Genomic DNA, 19,783 nt, shown 5'->3' on the forward strand with positions numbered 1-19,783 from the left:
AGAAATGCTATATCCTGTTTATGCAATCTCCTCAATAGCAATTGTATCACACAGATAAAAAAACAGAAGTACTTCTCAGGCTTTTGTAATTCTTCTCATACTGTTTACAGTTTGGTCAAGCACTTGATACATAGCAAATATTTAGAGGACAATCTTTTGGAAAATTTTTTGAACACCACCGCTAAACTGATATTACAGAGCACATTGGTCACCTGGGGGTTGGAAAGGGCAATATATTATTATTATTATTATTATTATTATTATTATTTAGAGTTAAGTCTGTTTAGTTTGCATGCTTAAAGCATTTTAATTCCTGACAATGGCTGAAAAGTTTCTCTGCTTTCAATGAGGGGGCAGTTACTCAGATTAGAGAGGGTTTCTTTTGGACATGAATACCATCAACGGATGTGAAAAACCCACATTTTATCCTCTGGTTTTGATCTACTCATCCATTTACTTTCACTAATCTGAGACTGATTTTTATACTTTCTGAATTCATTATATAAGGTTTGCTCTATCAGTACTGATGAGAGAACAGAAAAAAAGGCAACATCTTCTAAATTCAAAAGGTCTCACATAACATTTTTAATTCTGTACAGCCACAGTCATACAAGTCATCCTTCATTGTGTGTGTCCATATACACAAACACTCACACACGCAAACACATACACACACACACTCGAAAAACAAGTGCATACATGAGCACATACAATCATTTGAAGCAAACATAAGGGTGAAAGGTTGCCCTTAGATTAAATGCATATAGCTGTAATTTGGAAATGGACCATCTCAAATTCCATTTCATGCTATAGTTGATATGCATAGAAAAATTACAACTAAGACAATAAAGCTTTCATTAGACATCCAAAATTAACATCATATGCCAACTTCAGAAAAATCTTTTACATATTTTCTAATGAATAAAATAAATGTTTATCTTATGCTTGAAAATGACAAAAAGAAAAACCTGCCTTAATATTTCACAGCAAACTTACATTGCTACAGAGGCAAAAGTACCAGTTGTGGGTCCTGGATGCCTGCATGATATTATATTTTAAATTATAAAATCATTACGAGACCATTAAAATATAACCCAATCATTTTACTAAGGTCATGCATAGATGTTCACCTGTAAGTGTAAGTTTAAACGGTTGTTTCACTTTTCCACAAACCACTCTTCATTCCAACCGAACTTTGGGACTGGTCTGTGCCACTCATGTCCTGCTCGAGCTCTAGCACTGAGGTTTTCAGGGTGCCATTTGGGGCAGCAGCCCCTGGCACGGTGTTGGTGACACTGTTCAAAGGGTAGGAGCAGCGCTTTGTTTCTCTCTCTGCAGATGCTGCCACCTTTAAATTGTCTCTGCTGGAGCATCGTCTCTGAGCACCATGCATAGCCACTCTGCTGGCCACAGAGGGTGGAAGAGGGAAGGGTTTGCGGCTCCCACTGCTTCCCCCATCACTTCCCTCCGATGGGCTAGTGGCCGCTGACTCTCCTACTCGCTTTCCATTTGTGAGCAAATTGGCCTGGTTCTCTGAGAGACTGTGGTGGATGCTACCATTCTCACTTGTGGCTTGTTTATAGACACCATGTGATGAACTGAGGTGCTCTAAACCTGGGGGTCCTAAAGCTCCAAGACTGCCCCCACCACCAGCAGTCCTTAGAGCTTTAAGACGATAGTGGCCTCTCCCCTCCCCCCGATGATAATACTGACTACTCCCTTGTTTAGTTCTGCCACTTATTTTTCTTCTCTGGGGATGTACATGAACTGCAGAGTTAATAGAAGGCAGAACATTGTTCGTTGGCTTGGTGATGTTGTCAGTACTCGTGCTTGTATTGTTGCCTGTAGGGGCACGTGAAGTGTTGATTGGACTGTCTTGTGCCACCTGCAACAAGTTGGTGAGCTTGCAAGGCCCAGGTCCAACACTGCTGATCCCACTTGGCGTGGAAGATGACCTGGCTGATGAGGAATTATGAGAGTCAGCTGGTGGATGGCAGCTGATAAAAAGCTGGGATCCCTGCTCTGAGGTCTGCACTCCACTCCCAGTTGTGCAGGTGTGTGTGTAAGTAGACATAGGATGTGAGCGGTGATAGCCTGGGCAGCAAGAGAGCCATGATGCCTGCACATCCAGACGTCGAAAGCAGTGATGTGCCACTAGAAACACCCCCAAAGCTGTAGCAACTACCCCGTAGAGGCAGCTGAATAGCAAGCTAATGTGGCCTGCCAGCCACACTGCCATGGCCCCACAACACCACAGAGCCACAAACAGGAAGTGGGTGGCTACCAACACAGAGAACTGTGTCTTCAGGGAGTATTGGTCCTCTGGAGGAGCAGCTGGGGTTATAGGTCCCACCACTGAGTCAGTGGAGAGCAGGCTGGTGCTTCCTGCCAGTCCAGGATGGCTCTCAGTTCCAGGGGAGGTCAGGGTGGTTCCTGTGCATTCCTTGGTCACACGATGCCTCAGGCGGAACACAGTGCACAGGAAATAAATCCAGGTCACCAACACCACTAGGCCCGCAGGGACAAAGAAAGAACCCAGGCTGGAGCGCCAAACCAACCAGCAGCTGCAAGAGGCAGAATGGATGGAAGAAGAATCAATGTAAACACAAAGACGTCTTTGTGTGTTCAACTTAGAATTATTCACTTAAGCACCAAACAAAACAACACAAAGTCAAGGGCCAAATGGCTGAAGGAAAAAAGGAAAAAACTCACTAAGGGCTGTTGTCTCCATAGTTGTTAACATTGACAGCTGCAGTGATCCCACAAATGATAAGAGGAACTCCATCAGCTATTAAATAGAACCTTGAATAATAGAGGAAAAATGCATCAAAAATAATTTCTTGAGTTTCTGACATAGAGTGAAGCTCTGGTCTGCACCATGGGGTACTGCTCCACCATTTGTTTTTGTTTTTAAGCTGTCATTTTCTTTTCTGTGTGGTTTTCCCGCTGTTTATTATCTGAACCAGGCTTTATGATCTGTCACTCTATTAGTGACTGTTTCAATAGTCGGTATGGACTCCAATAGTCAGTGATTTATCACAGCCTGACCTCTTGTGGCTGCGTGGGCAACAAAGCAGCATAGTGTATGACTGCAGTTTTAATATTACTGGGGCAGGAAAGTGGGTTGAGAAATAGAAGGCAATAATGGACAAGTCAGAGCACCCCTTTGAATCCCCATGCTCAGATTTATGACAACGTCTATGACTTCTTTTCTGTTAGTGTCACACTTTTTCTTCTCCCCTGCTCTAACTTCATTTGGCCTTATGGCTTATTTGCCCCACCAAGGTTCTGAAAAACAGAGTGACTTTGGTCAGTGGGCACAATGACTGCCATTGATGCAGCACAGTTTGGGTGGTCCAGCACAAGAATTCTTGCATTTGTCTAAAACATAAACCATATTGCTAGCAAACAGTAAGGAAAGTGAGTGAAGGTGTTATGTGGCTTGCTCACTGACCTCAGCATGGGTCGCTGAGTAGGTGGTACAGGAGAATCTTCCTCCGTCTGCCGTGGCATTCTCCACACAGCTTCTTTGTAAATTACCCTGGCACTGACACCAATCCACAGCAGCGTTGACAGGGAGGAGTAGTGCAGAGAAATACCCACCTGTCGTGTTTGCAGCAGAATCAGACATCAAGCTTGCATGAAGTTAATAGTTATTTTAAAACTGACTTAAAACTGACTTAAAACTTACTGCCTGACAAACCACAGGATAGCTGGTCAAGCTAATGCCTCCTGCATAGATTGCTGTTGTCATAGCGATGTGGAAACAGGTATTCAGCAACGTGTGCCAACTTTTTCTTGATATATGAATCGAGCTGTAAGAGCAAAGAAAAAAAAAAAACTTATGAGATGATGCAACGAATAGCCAGTACCAGCTAGAAGTATGTTGCACATATGCTACAGTACCTGTGATGTAGTATGTGTGTAATAATGATGGTAAAGAGGCAAAGGAGGAGCAGTGCAGTGCAGGCGTAGACCACAGGATGGAGCACCCTCACAGAGTTTGTATTGGGGTTGGGAAACTCAGGCACTTCCTTGAAAGATCACATAAGACAGATGAAAGTCTCATTCAGCCATGGTGCTACTGAATGAATAATGGAAAATTCAAGTCTTTCCAACCTGCAGCACGCCATAGTTGCCAAGCAGAGAGCAGCGCATCGTGGAGATACTGCTATCACTATGGACAAGCTGACAGCCCTCCTGATTCCAGCCTTCCTGCTTCTCCAGTCCCTCAAGGCTCCAGTGGGCCGCCACAGCATCAGTGCCAGGTGACAAGTGGCGCAGAGACACCCAGATAGGCTCAGAGTAGTTATACATGCTGCAACCGTCTGTCACAGAAAGAGAAGAATTTGTCAACCTATCACTATACTGAAGTTGCAGTTCCACTGAAACAATGTGGATGCAAACATTTTTGTATGTCTATTGTAGTCAGTTAGTGATACTTTACACACTGTATTTTCTCTTGGCCTGATGACTGTTTTAATATTTTCTTTCTTCTTTTTAAAATTAGTTTTAAGCAAAGCAAGTTATACAAAGTGATTTATCAAATGATGGGATGTTTTATACCGTTAGCTAATCCATAAACTGCAGCAAGTCTCACCTTGGAAGTGAAAATGATTGTCTGATTTCTATTGTTTAAATTCCAAGTAAAGAAAATTCAGAGATTTGCATTGAAATGTATTATATATGTGTTAGATTTTAGCCATTGCTTAAGGGAAAACTGTGTTTTACTGCATTTTGAGGTTTAAATTGGCAGACCCATGGAACTGAGTAGGATTGAGTATATAAGGCAAGCAAAAGATAAGCCCACCCCTAACACTTGATGGTTATAAACAGATCTAACGCAATACATTAGCCTTAGACTAGCAACTAGCTAACTGTTCTGCCTTCATCACGGAAATGCATAGTCCCTAATACCAGAATTTCCAGAACTTGGGATGTCTATTTAAATTGGAAAGGAATAATGAGACGAAGAAACTAAGAATTATTTTTATCTAGAGAATTAAATGCAGCACCACCTCAAACACAGCAGCTGTGAAATGTTTGTGAAGTGAAAATCCCACAGTACAAAAATGTGAGGGCAAATTGATTTTGTGCACAGCAACAGTGATGAGGATGAGGATCACCACCAACACCTGGCTCCTTTTTACTTGGTAATTTTACAGATGTTTAAAGACATTGACAGATATTTAAGACAGCTTATGTTAAGTTTATACTATTTCAGTGTACCTCTGCTGAATCCTCAGCAGGACATGGCTGTTATATTAATAAAAGTTTCACATTTTAACCATGTTGGTAACTTGGCAGAAAGCTGGAAGGTCAAAATTGTTTATTATCTGCGGTGTGCATTTAAGCAGTTGGCTATGGTTTAAATGAGCTCTCTTTGACCAGTTACTGCAGTTCATTTACACTGATCCGACATCACTTAATAAAGGTCTTCTGTGGACACACCTCCAGCTTCTGAGAGTAGACTACATACTATAGAATGTAAAATAGTACATAAATAATCTGTAAATACAAAACTATAAGGCTGGACATTCTCTTGAAATGCAGAAATCAATATGCAAAGATAGATTGCAGTGGATGCTGAGTTTTTTTCTTACCAAGGCCTGCAAAGATGACGGGAGTGTTGACACTTCGTCTGCGAGAGTATTCAACAGTACTACTTGAGTTTCCAGACAGAGGAAAAAAGCTGCCTGTTCGAAAAGCTACAAACTGTAGTTTACAGTCTTCAGCAGCATCAGGAGGAAAAAGAGTAGCTGGAAGAGTCACAGAGGCCAAGGCTATAGAATTCTGGAGATAAAAAAAAAAGACATGCAAATCATATTTTTAGTGATGACATTCAAAATGAGACCCTAAAAACAGGCAATGTAGAGACAAATGGTTGCTAATGGCATAGTAATGGAGGGGGGAAAGGGTGAGGCAAGAAGACCTCACCTTGAGGGGAAAGTTGTTGAGAGAGGTGTTATGGGAACCAGTGCTACAGTGGAAATGAAGCTGTTGTCCATGGACAGACTCTGACGTTTCCACTCCTGGATGGCCTGCTAATACCTCACAACGGTGATACGCAGTGCAGGTTATACCAGTGAAGTGGGCCGGTCGAATTAGATGGGCTTCCATCACAATGTTTTTAGACACCTGTTCAAATCAAAATAAAAATAAGTATCTGGAATATTTCTACATATACAGAGTTTTTAGACATCCTATAATTTTGTTTTATGACGCAGGCAAAATCATTGTCATTGTTGTATAAGTACAAGTACTTAAACACATTCAAAAGCTGAAACGTCAAGTTGATGTTTTTCCCCACCATAGAAAAGTCTTGAGCATGACTGTGTAGCTGAGGCCAAGCCAAGGTCTCTAGAGAGTAGACAATAGAACTACAGGCTCTCTTTTCTCTCTGGGCAAGTGCAAGAATCTGGTCATCCACCTGCATCAGGTTACTGCCCATCTCAACCATCACCTCAGACAACTAGAATGAGCACACAGATATTCATACTGCAAGGAAGGAATAATCAAAGGAAAACATGACAAAGAAATGAATGTGAATTACTGTTTTAAAATTTAAACCGAATCTTTCCCACCTCTCTCAGCTGTCTGACATATTCCAAAAACTTCTCCAAAATCTGTGCCACATACAGCACATCCACAGAGTCGGTGAAACCTGCAGCCTCCAGAGTGTATGTTCGCACCTGATGTGCCACAGTGACAGCATTGGATGCATTAATGGGCCTCTGAAATGCAAAGGTATATATGCAGTAGGGTCATGGGCAGTCATGTCATTACACTGTACAGGAACTATGTGCTGTGGCACCGACAGCTATACTGACTAGGATGAAGGTATGCAGGACACGAGTGATGCCGTTGGTGTAGTGACAGTTGGAGTAGTCACCCTCTTGCCACTTTCCAGAGCGGTCACAGAATCGAGAGGCCTTCTTCTGCTCCATTCCACCCTCCATAGACAGGGAGGGATATCGCAGCTGTAGGCAGTACTGATGAGAGGTGATGCCTGCCAGAGTCCTTGGCCACCTGTGGAAATAAAACAAAGATTAATTAAGATGCTGAAACTTCAATTTACATCAACAAAAAAGTCTTTTGCATGATAGATGATAATTTCTCACTACAACTAACCTGAACTCCCCACGGTTGTTGACAACTTTATCTTCCGGACAGAAGGAGGCACTGTTTTCCAGCACTACTATTTCAACAGCTCGAGAGACGTTGCCCCGCCCAGTAGTAACCACACACTCCCAATCTCCACTGGCCTCCACATGGACGTTGAATAGAATAAGCTCACTGAATGAATGATGAAAATATCAACAGCTTATTACAACACTTCATCAGCACATGCTGAACTTTGGTTATTCATGCACTACCAATTGTTTTTAACTAAAAACATCTGAGAAAGAAGAAAAACAGTGTCATCAGGCCAGATTATGGTTAAGATAAAACTCTAAGAGGGGCTGTGTAACTCCAGTTACTACACCTGGTGATGAAGGTGCAGTCATGGAGCACACTGTTCTCCAGCTGGACACCCATTTCTGGGTCAGAGGTCACCGCCTGTCCATTGTGACGCCAGTGTAAGGTGGTGATCTTGTCCACAAAGGCAGCGGTGCAGTGAAAGGGGAGCCGGTCACCTTTGAAGACCACCTGACGCTGGGAAGGCAGCAGCGACAGGGTGTGCAGCTCCAATGGACCATCTGAGCAACATGGTGGGAGAAGATGATGTGGCCGTTATATTTTACTCTGAATCATATCTTCTGCTGTCTGAGAACTCAACCTCAGTTAAATATTTCCACAGAAGCTATTATGAGTCTGCTTTTCTGGAGCAGATTGGATGCAGACTGCAACATTTCGTAAATACAACCCACAGGGTTAGCTGTCAACACAGCTCATTGATACTTTTAGAAATATGTCCCTGCTGTGCTGTTGGGATAGAACTCTTAAAATAGCTGTAATGATCTTGAGCTTTATTATGTGTGCGCTGTCATTTTTGCTCACAGGGCTGCGCTCTCTGAAATAAAGTGGCAAACCATCTCATTCATGTGTCTCACTCCAGCCAAGCTCTCACCACAGCTCAGCTGGTTTTCCCTCAGTCCACGCAGAGGCTTTCCCCTCAGGCTCCTGGGGTAGGCGCACAGGGTTTCGTCCCCCAACCGCGCTGAACTACTGCGAAAGAAGTTTGGAACCCATCGCAACCCGCAATCACATGACAAGTAGTCTGAGTTGAAATTCCTGGATAGAGAAATAATTATCAATCATCACAATCAAGTTTAACTCTGCCTATGTTTTACCTCGAGCATCAAGACACTGAACCATACCTGTACATGAAAAACACCTGACTTTTTTTTTTTCTTTAAATCTGTCACAGTTCTTTTGCATATTACAAATTTATATTGCCAGTTGCTTTTTTAAGGACCCACATTGCCATACATAAAAACTGAAAGCTTAAAAAACTCTTTGTCTGATCAAAAAGAATTCTTACAACTACAATTGAAATTGACAAAATGAACCTAGTCACGCTACATAAAAACTCACACCAGCTTGAGAGATGGCAGCTCCGCCAACACTCCTGGATTGAGGGTCGACATGATGTTGCCAGAGAGGTTTCTAAAAGATCACAAATTAGGCATGAGCAGTTTTCTGAACAGCTTTTCCACAATTCTGAGAGTACAATAGTTTTATGGAACCAATCAATCTGTCTCTTACAGTCTAGTGAGATTGGTCAGCCCCTGGAACATTTCTGTAGTCAGACAGCCAATGCGGTTGTTGGAGAGGTCGCTAAAGTATGAAAAAATGGAGGAATGTGTTAGTCATTTTCAAATTAAGGAACATGCCTTAAACTCCTCATCAACAGATTATATTGGCTTGACTCATTCAGTGTCAGATTAACTGTTAAATAGTCATAAAGTTCTATATCTTTCCAGGATCTACTACAGAATGCAAACTTCCTTTTTCAAGTGATACACATTTTAAAAACAGTTCCAGATATTTTTCCTTATCAGGACCCCATAGGATCTGAGTAAAAGGTTTATCAACAGTGGGGTAAAAGCAGGGCCCCTGTTCTGCAAGTCCACCCCTGAGTGTGATGTATAGCTGCAGCCAGAGAGGGATCTGCTCTGTTGCACCTCTGACACTACCCAGCAGAGAGCTGTCCAGAGCATGTGTTTATCTCCCCCTGTTTGTTTTGAGAAGCCCCAGACCTTGCAGGGAAAATACAAGTAGGGGGAGGCGGGATGGGGAGTCACGCGGTGCGGCACAGACACACACTTTCGACCCACGATACAACCAAAACTAGGTGTCCAGAAACACAAGGAAGCGACAAGCAGCTGCTTTGTCACATTGAATGACTTGTGAGGAGCCTCTTCAGAGCCCTGAGGTTTCCTCAGCAGTGACAGGGATGACATCCCAGGTTTTCCACATCATTTAGAAAAGGAGGCCTTTATGCTCATGCTGACACCAGCAGCTCAATACAGTGCATGTTAAAAGTCATGAGATGCTAAAACTGGTGTATAGATGAGTTTGACTCAGCTACTGTTCATGTGCTAAGCAATCATAAACAAATTTGCAGTCAAAATCTCTGAGACTATGTTTATTACTTATATTTGTATATTTGTTGCCTTAAACCCAACAGGAATGTGAGTCATGCTAATATCTACTTACAGTTTCCGAAGCTCAGACAGGCCTTGGAAAGCTCCGGGCATGATGGTGCTGATTAAGTTGTGCTTAAGGTCCCTGGAAAGAGAAAGCAGATGCTTATGAAAATGATGCTGACAAAAGGATTGCTCCACATTTTGTGATTTGCTTATTTGTTTTCTTATTTAAAGTTATATATTCAGTCTGGTATGTTTTGTCTGAAATCATGGGGAAGCAGTTTGCCAAAATCAGGTCAATGGTCACAAAATCTGTCTCCACTGCAACGTGTTTGTAAAGCGGTTTTGCAGCATCAAAGACTCAAGAATTATAAGTGTGACAGAAACTGAGATTTTAAGAAAAGGCATCCTTAAATTTAAAGTGTAGGGGAGCAGGGACTCGTTCTTACAACCTGGCTCCTCCAGCAGAACACAGCAGGATACTTTTGCTCAAATATAGAAATGTTATCCCATCAGCCACCTGGATTTAGGTCGAGTGAAATGAAAATTCTTAAGAAAATAAAAATATTAGTTTAATCTAAAACTGCTGCCAAGAGGCTTCTGTATTCTTTCTTGCTTTTCCAGAAAGGTTCTTCCCACAATAAGCGTGAGCATGGAAAACCGTGAATATTAATTTCTTTGACTGCTTTTGAAGATCTAATTTCATACTATGCTCAGCATATATGTCCACCGCACCCATTTCACATTTTGAGTCCAAGAATCTTTTTTTTTTTTTTTTTTTTTTACAAGCCAAAGGGGATTAATATGTTAAATCAGGTAAAACAGGGAAATCAGGACATATCATTCATGTGATCCCAACTTCCTGTCTCTGTCAGACCTGTGACAGAAAACAATTTCCTTGCAGGCGTTTACAAGTTTACAAGTATCTTTGCAGTGGCAGTATTTTTGTCTATTTCTCCTTTAACCATGATGCCTCTTTGGTATGGAAACCTTGGGGGACTTTCTTCTCCTTTTTGCTACAAGGATTGTCTGTCATCGCTTCCCTTGACCACACTGCCTTACGCCATGCACAACCCCAAGCATCTCTTAACCATTGTTTCACTGTCCAACAGATGGTTTTTTTGGTCAAACCAAGGCAGGAAAATTGTTTTAGAAAATGCCTTCAAGCAAAAATTGTAACATGTGTGGCATAAAAGATCAGGGGTTTAGTGTTGGTCCATTTTTTTCTAAGCCATTGCTCATATTTGGATTCACAGATGGAAGACAGGTTATAATGATGGAGCAAAAACATTCTGAACTCAGATCAAAATGCCGAAGTCTGTTGTGTTTTACTAAAAGTATTGTCTTGGATAGCTCTGCCTTGCTCTCTGAGTTCATGCCAGCTTATCAAACAAAGCATTTTTCAACAATTTCACAGCTTTTTGAAAAGGTAGATTTATCTACTCCAAGCCATGAAGTAAAAGAAAAGCAAGATAAAATAAAACTCAGCATGATTGATAACAAATAACAATACTCCCAAGTATGTGTGTGGCCTTGTAGGTCTGCATGTTGTAATCGTGTGTCCCACTCTGTGTATGCATGTGTTTCTGTGTTTCTGTAGCTGTATAGGATTTGTTGACCAGGGCAGAGGGAGAACAATACTGCTGTTTCCAGTCTGTGTGTCGCGGGGCTCATTAGTGGGGCGCTGAAAGATGAGGCACTGCCCACCATTTCCTCTCTCTAAGGTCCGTCTCCCTCCCTGTCTGGCCCTTTCATAGATACACACAAGCATGCATTTAATGTGTAACATTGACCTTTATGTTTATGCATTCTCACACGCTTAACACACTTTCAAAAGTGCATTTACAATTAGGTTTATAATGATATAAAAAGAAGGAAGAAATCATCTTTTTTTAACCCAAATAGGTTAACAGGTATGGATCTTGTTCCCAGACTGTATGTGTTTTATTTGATTCAAAGGTAAAAATTAATTGTTTCTTTTTTTCATATCTGTGCTCACACTAAAGATATTCTGCAGATTTTGTCAAGTCAAAGTCAAAGACAACTTTATTTATCAGAGACAACAGGATTTAAAGTACTGCAAAGCACTCAACCTTACTTTGGTCCAAATGTTAGCTCCTGTTCACCACCAGAAAGCTAAATCTGCACTGCTGCCCCACCACTCTCCTGCACACCTCTTGATTTGTTCCGCTTTATCTAAAACTTTCAGTAACTGCAGCTCTAGCAGGCTTCACCTCACACTTAGGTGATGACTTGCTTCTGTGCCCTCTGGAGTTGCCAGCACCCTCTCTGACAACAGCTTCACAGCTCAGTGGCCTTGACACTGATGACAACAGCTGTCACCAAGCAAGAGGATGATAGCAGAGACTAGAAATACTTCAAAGCCTCACGCTTGTCTGAAATCCTACAAATTTCCACTGTATCATTTTTTTATCCTCCTCAGTAGCAGCTCAGTCAGCCAGATTTTTTTTTTTTTTTTTGAGATCTGGTTTGTAACCTTGAGTGCAATGCTTTATACCCTTCGCCACATGTGGCCTGGATGATTGGATTGTGACAGACTCAAGCTCACTCCCAGCCAAAAAGGCTCCATTGTCTGCTGCTGCTATGCCTAACACCAGAGGCTGCCATTAAGAATGTCCCTTTATCCCTCCATAAACTCATCCTAATAAATGGGGCTGGTCCTCTGCCATTCTTAAGTCATTGCTCTGTGGGTATAGGGGATAAGCACCTGGGCCCCATGCAGACTGGAGAGGAGCGATGTGCTTGTAGTGCAGCGAGAGGGTAATAATGAAGACATAGTCTGCAAAGCACTGCAGACATGGAGTGCTCCATTATCAGGAGCACAGCAGCAGGGACTGGAGTGGTGACATTGTTTGGGCCTTGGGCCTGGAGAGAGCTGGGAAAATGACAGGGAACGGCTACTCATTATCAACAGACTGGAATCAAGAATTTCCTGATCTTAAAATAAAGACATGGCATTGAAAGAATAACTTCTGTACTTAAATTATACTTTTCTCTTGACACAGATCAATATCAGCATCAGCCCAAGGACAAACAAATATATTTATGGATTAAAGGTAAGTTGGGAAAAAAAGCACATGGAATTAACTGCCACCTTGGCTCTTGACAGAGGTCACTGGAGACCATTTCTGTGCTGCGTGTCACTTCCTGTCTGGTTGGCGTCTCTAGCAGAGGCCCTTGCTCATTTATTTTTACAGTTTCCTTTTTCTCCTTTTTTTACTAGCTAGCTTTCCCCTGTAGGGAGGGGCAGGTGGGTTAGCGGATTCAAAACTAAGCAAAATTGTCCCTGTGTATGGCCCGTGGACCCCACCTCCCTGCTCAACAACACACTTGCTCACAATGGGGGCTCTGTAACGCAGGCTCCAAATGCTCTCTTGCCTTCCCCCAAAACAGGAAACCAGGATTTGCAGAGCTCTTGTTTTTCTACTAATTTCCTGCTTTGCTGCCCCTTCCCCAGATTATTTTCTTTATTTTTTTTGTGGTTCCTCTTATATTGGATACACCTGATCAACTTTTTCTCTGCAGTCATGAATGCTTCACTATAGCCTGAAAGTAAAATAACTAAAAAAAATACACATTTCTGTTATATTCATAAACCTGTTGTTGTCTGAATTGCCAGCAGGCACGTGAGTAAGATATTTATTTTCAAACATGTAGTCAGCCACACCTGATTATGTATTTCTGATAACAAATTCATCCTCACATCTGCTCACGACTGACAGGACCATAAACCACACACCAGACTGCATAGTTGTTAGTGGGACTCACAGAAATAGCAACATATATTTATTTGAAGTGTAAAATTTCCTGAGTTGATTGTATGTTTCTATAATCTGCAACACAAGGATATAAATGATATTCTGCCAAGGAAAATTCTTGAACCACTTTGGAACCATTACTGATTCCAATTCTGGCTTTTTGAGCATCCAAGTGGTTTTCCCGAGGCCTTCCAGCAACCAAAGTGTCCAAACAAACTGAAGGCCCACTTATGAATTTAACAAAACATATAATAAATCATACAGTAATATTTTTAGATTATTGATTATGTTCAGATTTCTTTTAGTCAAATGCCTCACTTGGACAGCAAATAACAATATATATAAAATAATATTAACAGTTTGTCCATGAGAATTACTGATAAAATACAACGGACAGGGGAAACTGAAGCAAATGTCTTTCAGTCAAATTATCATTGAAAAGATATTTTCAGCCAGTAGGTGGACTATAGCATGTAGAGAGTGTCAAATGGGAGGAACAATGAAAGACCCAGCAAGCTGGGAGAAGGGAGATGCGGAAAGAAAGCAGAGAAGGAACACAAACGGAAGTGGGGGGAAGTAAGTCCAGAGAAATCTCAAGTTCCTCCAGAGAAAAATGCCATTGAAACCATATCAAGTTTGCCCAAAGTGTATGAGAGAGAGTTACTGGCATATAAAGCGTACAATTTGGTAATGGGCTTATGAAGGGGCTTGCTCACTGTTTCAATAAACCCCCAGAGCCATGACTGAGCTAGGCTTGCAATACAAACACACCCCGTTCCTTCAGTTTATCTAAAAGACACATCTGGAGTCTATCAACTCCAGCAGCACCCCCTTTCTGTTTCCACTCTCCAGCACGCTTAACCCCTTCCTCACCCACTCCACCCCTTAATGTCATGCACTCTCATTATAAAACTGTTGCCTAACTAGGAGCCACTCAATGGCATGTGCAGGAAAACACACAAACACAAATGTTCTTTTTTTCCCCCTGTGAGGCGGGAACAAGACTTCCATATGCAAACTCTACAGCTGCCCTTTCTTCAGAGAGGTGGGCTGCTTCCAAACTGGTCCAGACAGAGGGGCTCCTTACCATTCCTACGCATTCTCCACTGTTCTTACATGCTAAAGCGCTGCCCACCTCAGCTATGTTCCAACTCATCAGGATAATTTGCTTAGCCTGAATGGAAATAATGTTAATCTCCTGCTAAAGAAAACAACCTCAGATTTATACAAGACAAAGTGCAGGAGTGTGCTTTCCTTCTCTTTCACCCTCTCCCCCCTTCTTCCTCTTTTTTCCCCCTCTCTTCAGCCACCATCATACCATCTTTAGCCATCTCGGCTCCACTTCCCCTGTGTCAGATGGTAAAGTTGTTTAAGTTGGACCTCTTCCTAACCCCAGCCTCTCAGAATGGCAGAGGCGATTTCAAGGTTGGCTTCAGAGAGACTCAGGCACTGAGTCTGAGTGGCCTCTCTCTCCTTTCGTAAAGCAAACGCTATCAAGCTAAAAAAAGTTGTAAACTGGTATAGATATGCAAAATTATAATGTTAAAACCGTGCTTTTTAGCATGTCTGGACATTCTCATGCCCTGTGTGACTTACTGGTCACAGGTTACATTAGAAACTTCCCTCAGTTCTTGATACATTACAAGCACAAATCATCCAACGCCTTACTTCCTGCTCTTGAATGAAGTTAAAATAAGTCACTGATAAGATTTTGTGTGTTTTATGTGATATTTTCTGCACATACTTTTCTGCAGTGCAGCAAGTACAGCCATATTTAGTAGATTCCTTCTGTATAGGTCGTTTCAGTCTCTCTTGTTGACAAAGCCTATCACACTGCCAACACCTCGGGCCTCCAAACAGTCCAAACCACAAGCCTCACTTCTGCCTCTCAGACCTGTCCACTACAAACGCCCTGCTGCTCCCTCATCCATCATCAGTGCTGCCCTTTGCTCCCTCTCCCTCCCACCATGTTGGGTGAACAGACCTGGTAATGAGGGCCCCTTGTGCCCTGCCTTGCCTGTCCTGTGTCCCATGGTGCAGTGGGGCCCAGTTGGACAAGAGCCAATCAGCCTCGGCCCTTTTTGCTCATTATTCTCATTACTTTGCCTCATATCATCCCAGGACAGGCTGCTGGGATCTGTCCACAACTCATAAAGTTCTTGGCTTGTTAGTGCGGCTGCCAGCAAAACCTTCTGTCACAAAGGGTGTGCAGAAAGGTGGAGGTCCTCTAATAGGTACCTTAGTACAGTTTCTATGGCCTGGTGCTGTGAGTGAATGTGACTTATTTTGCACATTGCAGTCACTGCCATAGAAGAACAGAATGATCCAGCTGGTGTATTCATCCCTAGAACTGGAAAGATACAAGGTAGTCCAAGAGCCAAATGTAGCTGTTGGATGGCAGGCTTATTTAAAAGAGCTACAAAAACACAGCGGTCCGGTAAAAGGGCAAAAACAAACAAGCCTAAATTGCTCCTCTGTACTTGGGTGGTTTGGCAGATTTTGAAGGCAACAGTGCCTACGAGGAGGTTTGTAGCAATGAAAGGGCTAACTGTGTGTGATTGCTGCACTGTCTGGGCCAAGCCTGAAGGACGATGGCCTGCCCAGGAGATGAATTATACACCTAACAACAGCAGATCAGGGTGCATGCAATTCTGAATACGTGTCTGGTGTGAGCATGTTGACGTGAGTGTGTGTGTGCTGAGAAAATTACCAGACACCTTTGAAATGACTGAGCGAGAAGAGGGGCTACCCAAACTTGGAAACACACTCAGGAGTTACAGTACACAGTCACAACAGTTATGGGCCAGGAGTGAGTGTGCATATGGGGAATGGGTGTGTGTGTGTGTGTGTGTGTGTGTGTGTGTGTGTGTGTGTGTGTGTGTGTGTGTAGTTAGGGGAGTAAACTTTGTTTATCCTTGTCACGTCAGGGCAGGGATGCAGTGTAATTCCCTGATGTGTGTTTACCTAGTCCTAGTGGGCTGGCCTTTGATTACAGCGTTGACCGCATAATATGAGTAAGTGTTCACTACTGCTGCAAATGACAAGCACATGTAGACGGCAAACTGGGAACAATGAGAGGACCTGAAGAGCCGTGCTGGGTTGAAGAGAGAAAACAAAACTGAAATTTCTCAGTAAGAACATGAAGTCAACTGAGACTAAATTTCACATCTCAGTTCAACCCCTTCAAACCCTTCCATCACTGCAACTGTGAATTTCAATGTGGAATTTTTTCACAACAGACAGCAAATTTCCCATGAGCTCAGATATAATTATAAGCTGTGTGCAGGGCCCAATTAAAGGTTGAAGATGTCAGAGTGAGGGAAGAGACCTCCACCGCTGTGTGTCACAAAGCCAGAAGAGGTTGAGGCAAAGAAGGGAAACAAGGTCTGTATGATTTACGTTGTCTTCTCCTTATACCGGGCGCCAACATCTTCTGTAGACCTTAAGCAAGTGCTGGGTTTGTCTTAGTTTGTGTCTTACTCCCAGGTTTTTTAGTGCTACTTCACACTCTTGTCCCCTCATTAGTTTTATCCCTGCTCCAAGTACAGGGGCCAGTTCATGAATAAGATCAGGTTACACGACCTATTGACTCTGCAGCGCTATAGGGAGCCTCATCGGCACTTAGAAAAACAAGCAGCATCAGGTCATTTTACATAAAATGCTTCAAGCTACAGATCTATTTTTGTTTTATATTTATATTCACTATTATATAAGTTGCATTGGCACCAGGACCCTGTTGTTGTGTATTCCTGCCAACAGATTTATCTGCATCTGTGGTGCAAGACTGTTGAGGTGAGAACTGACAACTTGGCCTTGAAACTACTCACCCCTGGTGTTCTCATGCCAGACATTAAAAAACACAGCAATCTCAGCAAATTTTGGCTTTTGTTCTCAACCGGCATGTCTGGTGCGAGCTCCAGTAGGTAGGTACTAAAAAGCTAACAACTGCAGCAAATTACCATATTTGTCTTTCTTTCAACATTTTCAAGCTTGTTAGCTTCATGGGTGGCAGCTCCGAGTGGCATGTGGAAGTAATATCCCTTTAACATACCCACAATCCCTCCCCAAGAAAATAAGTGTCTGCCAGACTACAGTATCTACACTGGAGCTGCTACATGTGTGTTTTTCTCATAAAGCTTTACTAGGGTGCTTTGTGAAATAGCACACCTTACAAAGAATTGGGGTTTAGTGAGAAAAAAAAACAGAGGACATAAGCATCAGAGTATCCATGGCCATTCATTTAAAAAACTTCACAAAACCACAATGATTTTACTTAATGTGCTATCAATGCAGCTGAGGAGTCACAGGCATTTCCCATCGTGCTTTTTTACCAGTTTGTCACCAAGAGCCCTGTGCATAATGTCACAGTTGCCCAAGAAGCAGTCTTGTCTATCACGTCTCTCACACCCCATTCAGACAGATTATGATGCTATGAAGGAGGGCCAGACTGTCTGCAATCTACAGGCAAAGCTGCCAACACAAACCTCCTGCTAAAGATTTTCTTATCTTGTCCTATGGAGTGGGGCTTACCCAATAATGAAGGGCTGAAGTATAATTATGAGACGTTTTCAACATAATTCTGTGATAGCCAGTCTAAGTGAATCATCCTCCCTGCTGGACTAAAGCCCAGTGTTGGCTATATGCACGCAGAGCTGCTCAGATCTGCTCAAAGCTCTCTGATATCCTTGTATCTGCGAGGCTTAAGGGAAGTCAAAAAGCAGCTCACACATATGCAGGAGTTTGACTTAAGAAAACAAGAAGAAGCATGATACTTACAGCTTATCCAAAGTGTTAAGTCCAATGAAGGATCCATTTCTAAGAACTCGGATTTTGTTGTGGCTCAGTATCCTGGAAAAAGCAAAACCAAAGTATTTTTAGAAATATTTCACTGAGGACAATTGAAATTCTTACATGCAAAGAAACCAATGTAGGACATCAGTTTCACTGTTAAATCACAAAGTGAGGCACATAAGAGATGGAGTAAAGCTTCATGAAGTGTCCACTTGACACTGACGGACATCCAGAAATGTTTCCAACTCACATTAAGACAGAATAAAACATCAAAATTAGAAGTGAAGCTATGATCTTGATAATCATTCAACATTCACACATCAAAGGATGTCTTCCCAGATCAAAAGAAAATGGCACAGGGTTTGTTAATTAGCTCTGTCCCTGCTGGCACATTATTTAGCTTATGGGGCTCTTATCAGGCCAGAGAGCAAAGTGCTATGGGACCTACTGAGAGTAAGGCTAAAATCGTTCTCTGGAAAATCTTCAGTGATCTCTTTGCTCTGGTAAATTTGCCATTCTCAAAATTGGATTTTGTGTACTTTTAAACATCTGTTTGTGTGTTTTGGGTCCAGTATCATTTTTTCTTCTTTGCCAAGTGTTTCATGAGAAAACCAATAAAATTTTCATTTTTGAATGCTAAATATGAAAATACTGCTAGAAATCTGCCAGCTTAGCCGTCAAAGCTGCCCAAAACTCAAAATACCCATGCTAATATATTTTGATCAGTAACATGTTTAGAAAACATTAAACCATTTGGATGGTTATGAAGATCCGTTTTTAACTGCTTGTCTACTCTTATCTTAAAGATAGTATTTATATTTTATACTGCTATAAAGTCATGCTCAGGAGCAGCAAGAGGAGAAGATGCATTAAAAGAACTTATACGTTGCCAAGTTTCAAAAAGTGGCATTCCCGTAACGTAAAAAAAAAAGAAAGGAGATGATGAGTTGAAAAACTGGGCGTACAAAGAACAACACTTTTTACACCAGAAAACAGGATTGGTATCACTTTCATGTCTGTGGCTGTTGTGACGTTTAGCCTCTATTTGAAGCTAAAGACTGGAAAAATACTGCAGTTCTGTGTTAGTGTAGACAAGGTAAGGTGGGTGTTTCAGTCAAAAACCAAGAACAATATCTGTGCGAATCTGCAAGAGAGACTCCAGGATTTATATCACAACTGTGTCTGGATCCACAGACCTGCCAGGGCCCTGCCCTGGCGTTAGGCCGCCATTATTAACACACCCTTCAGTTTCACATTATATTCCCTCCCACCACATGCTGTTTAATGGGCTGTTTGTGACATTAAGTGCGTTCTTAATCGAGACAGTGAAGCTGTGTGTGCCTTTAAAAGAGGGAGCTGACTGCGAACAGTCTGTGAGATTTACAGATTCAGCAGCTGCAGTCAGCCCCTCTGTTTCCTGCCACATCAATAAAAACACTGCCTTCAGCTCTGTGCCTTCCAGCTTACTTAATGACCAGATTTAATCGTCCAATATTGGTATACGGGCATAAGCTAGACTGACTTACCTCTTCACTTCAGTGCTTTAATGGCAGCCACAATATGAGGACAATTTGAAGATGGAAAAACCAACATGGAAAGTAAATCATCTTCGTTTTCAAT

The 19,783-nt window shown here is 42.2% G+C and overlaps 1 protein-coding gene across 1 annotated transcript in view; it reads right to left on the minus strand.

Annotated features, from left to right (window-relative positions):
* Window positions 1-565: 565 nt before the first annotated feature.
* Window positions 566-19,783, minus strand: part of adgra2 (adhesion G protein-coupled receptor A2) — a 35,046-nt gene continuing 15,828 nt past the window's right edge. The window contains exons 2-19 of the mRNA XM_042000375.1: window positions 18,149-18,220; window positions 9,664-9,735; window positions 8,710-8,781; window positions 8,539-8,610; window positions 8,072-8,235; window positions 7,487-7,700; window positions 7,132-7,296; window positions 6,831-7,029; window positions 6,585-6,734; window positions 6,311-6,472; window positions 5,938-6,138; window positions 5,604-5,793; window positions 4,120-4,328; window positions 3,907-4,034; window positions 3,692-3,815; window positions 3,455-3,603; window positions 2,713-2,802; window positions 566-2,564 (exon numbers count right to left, since the gene is read on the minus strand). Of these exons, the coding sequence (XP_041856309.1) occupies window positions 1,145-2,564; window positions 2,713-2,802; window positions 3,455-3,603; window positions 3,692-3,815; window positions 3,907-4,034; window positions 4,120-4,328; window positions 5,604-5,793; window positions 5,938-6,138; window positions 6,311-6,472; window positions 6,585-6,734; window positions 6,831-7,029; window positions 7,132-7,296; window positions 7,487-7,700; window positions 8,072-8,235; window positions 8,539-8,610; window positions 8,710-8,781; window positions 9,664-9,735; window positions 18,149-18,220 (3,853 nt within the window). The 3' untranslated portion in view covers window positions 566-1,144. The remainder of the gene's footprint in view (window positions 2,565-2,712; window positions 2,803-3,454; window positions 3,604-3,691; window positions 3,816-3,906; window positions 4,035-4,119; window positions 4,329-5,603; window positions 5,794-5,937; window positions 6,139-6,310; window positions 6,473-6,584; window positions 6,735-6,830; window positions 7,030-7,131; window positions 7,297-7,486; window positions 7,701-8,071; window positions 8,236-8,538; window positions 8,611-8,709; window positions 8,782-9,663; window positions 9,736-18,148; window positions 18,221-19,783) is intronic.

This window comes from Melanotaenia boesemani, chromosome 11 (genome assembly GCF_017639745.1).
Source record: "Melanotaenia boesemani isolate fMelBoe1 chromosome 11, fMelBoe1.pri, whole genome shotgun sequence".
NCBI classification, from domain to species: Eukaryota; Metazoa; Chordata; class Actinopteri; order Atheriniformes; family Melanotaeniidae; genus Melanotaenia; species Melanotaenia boesemani.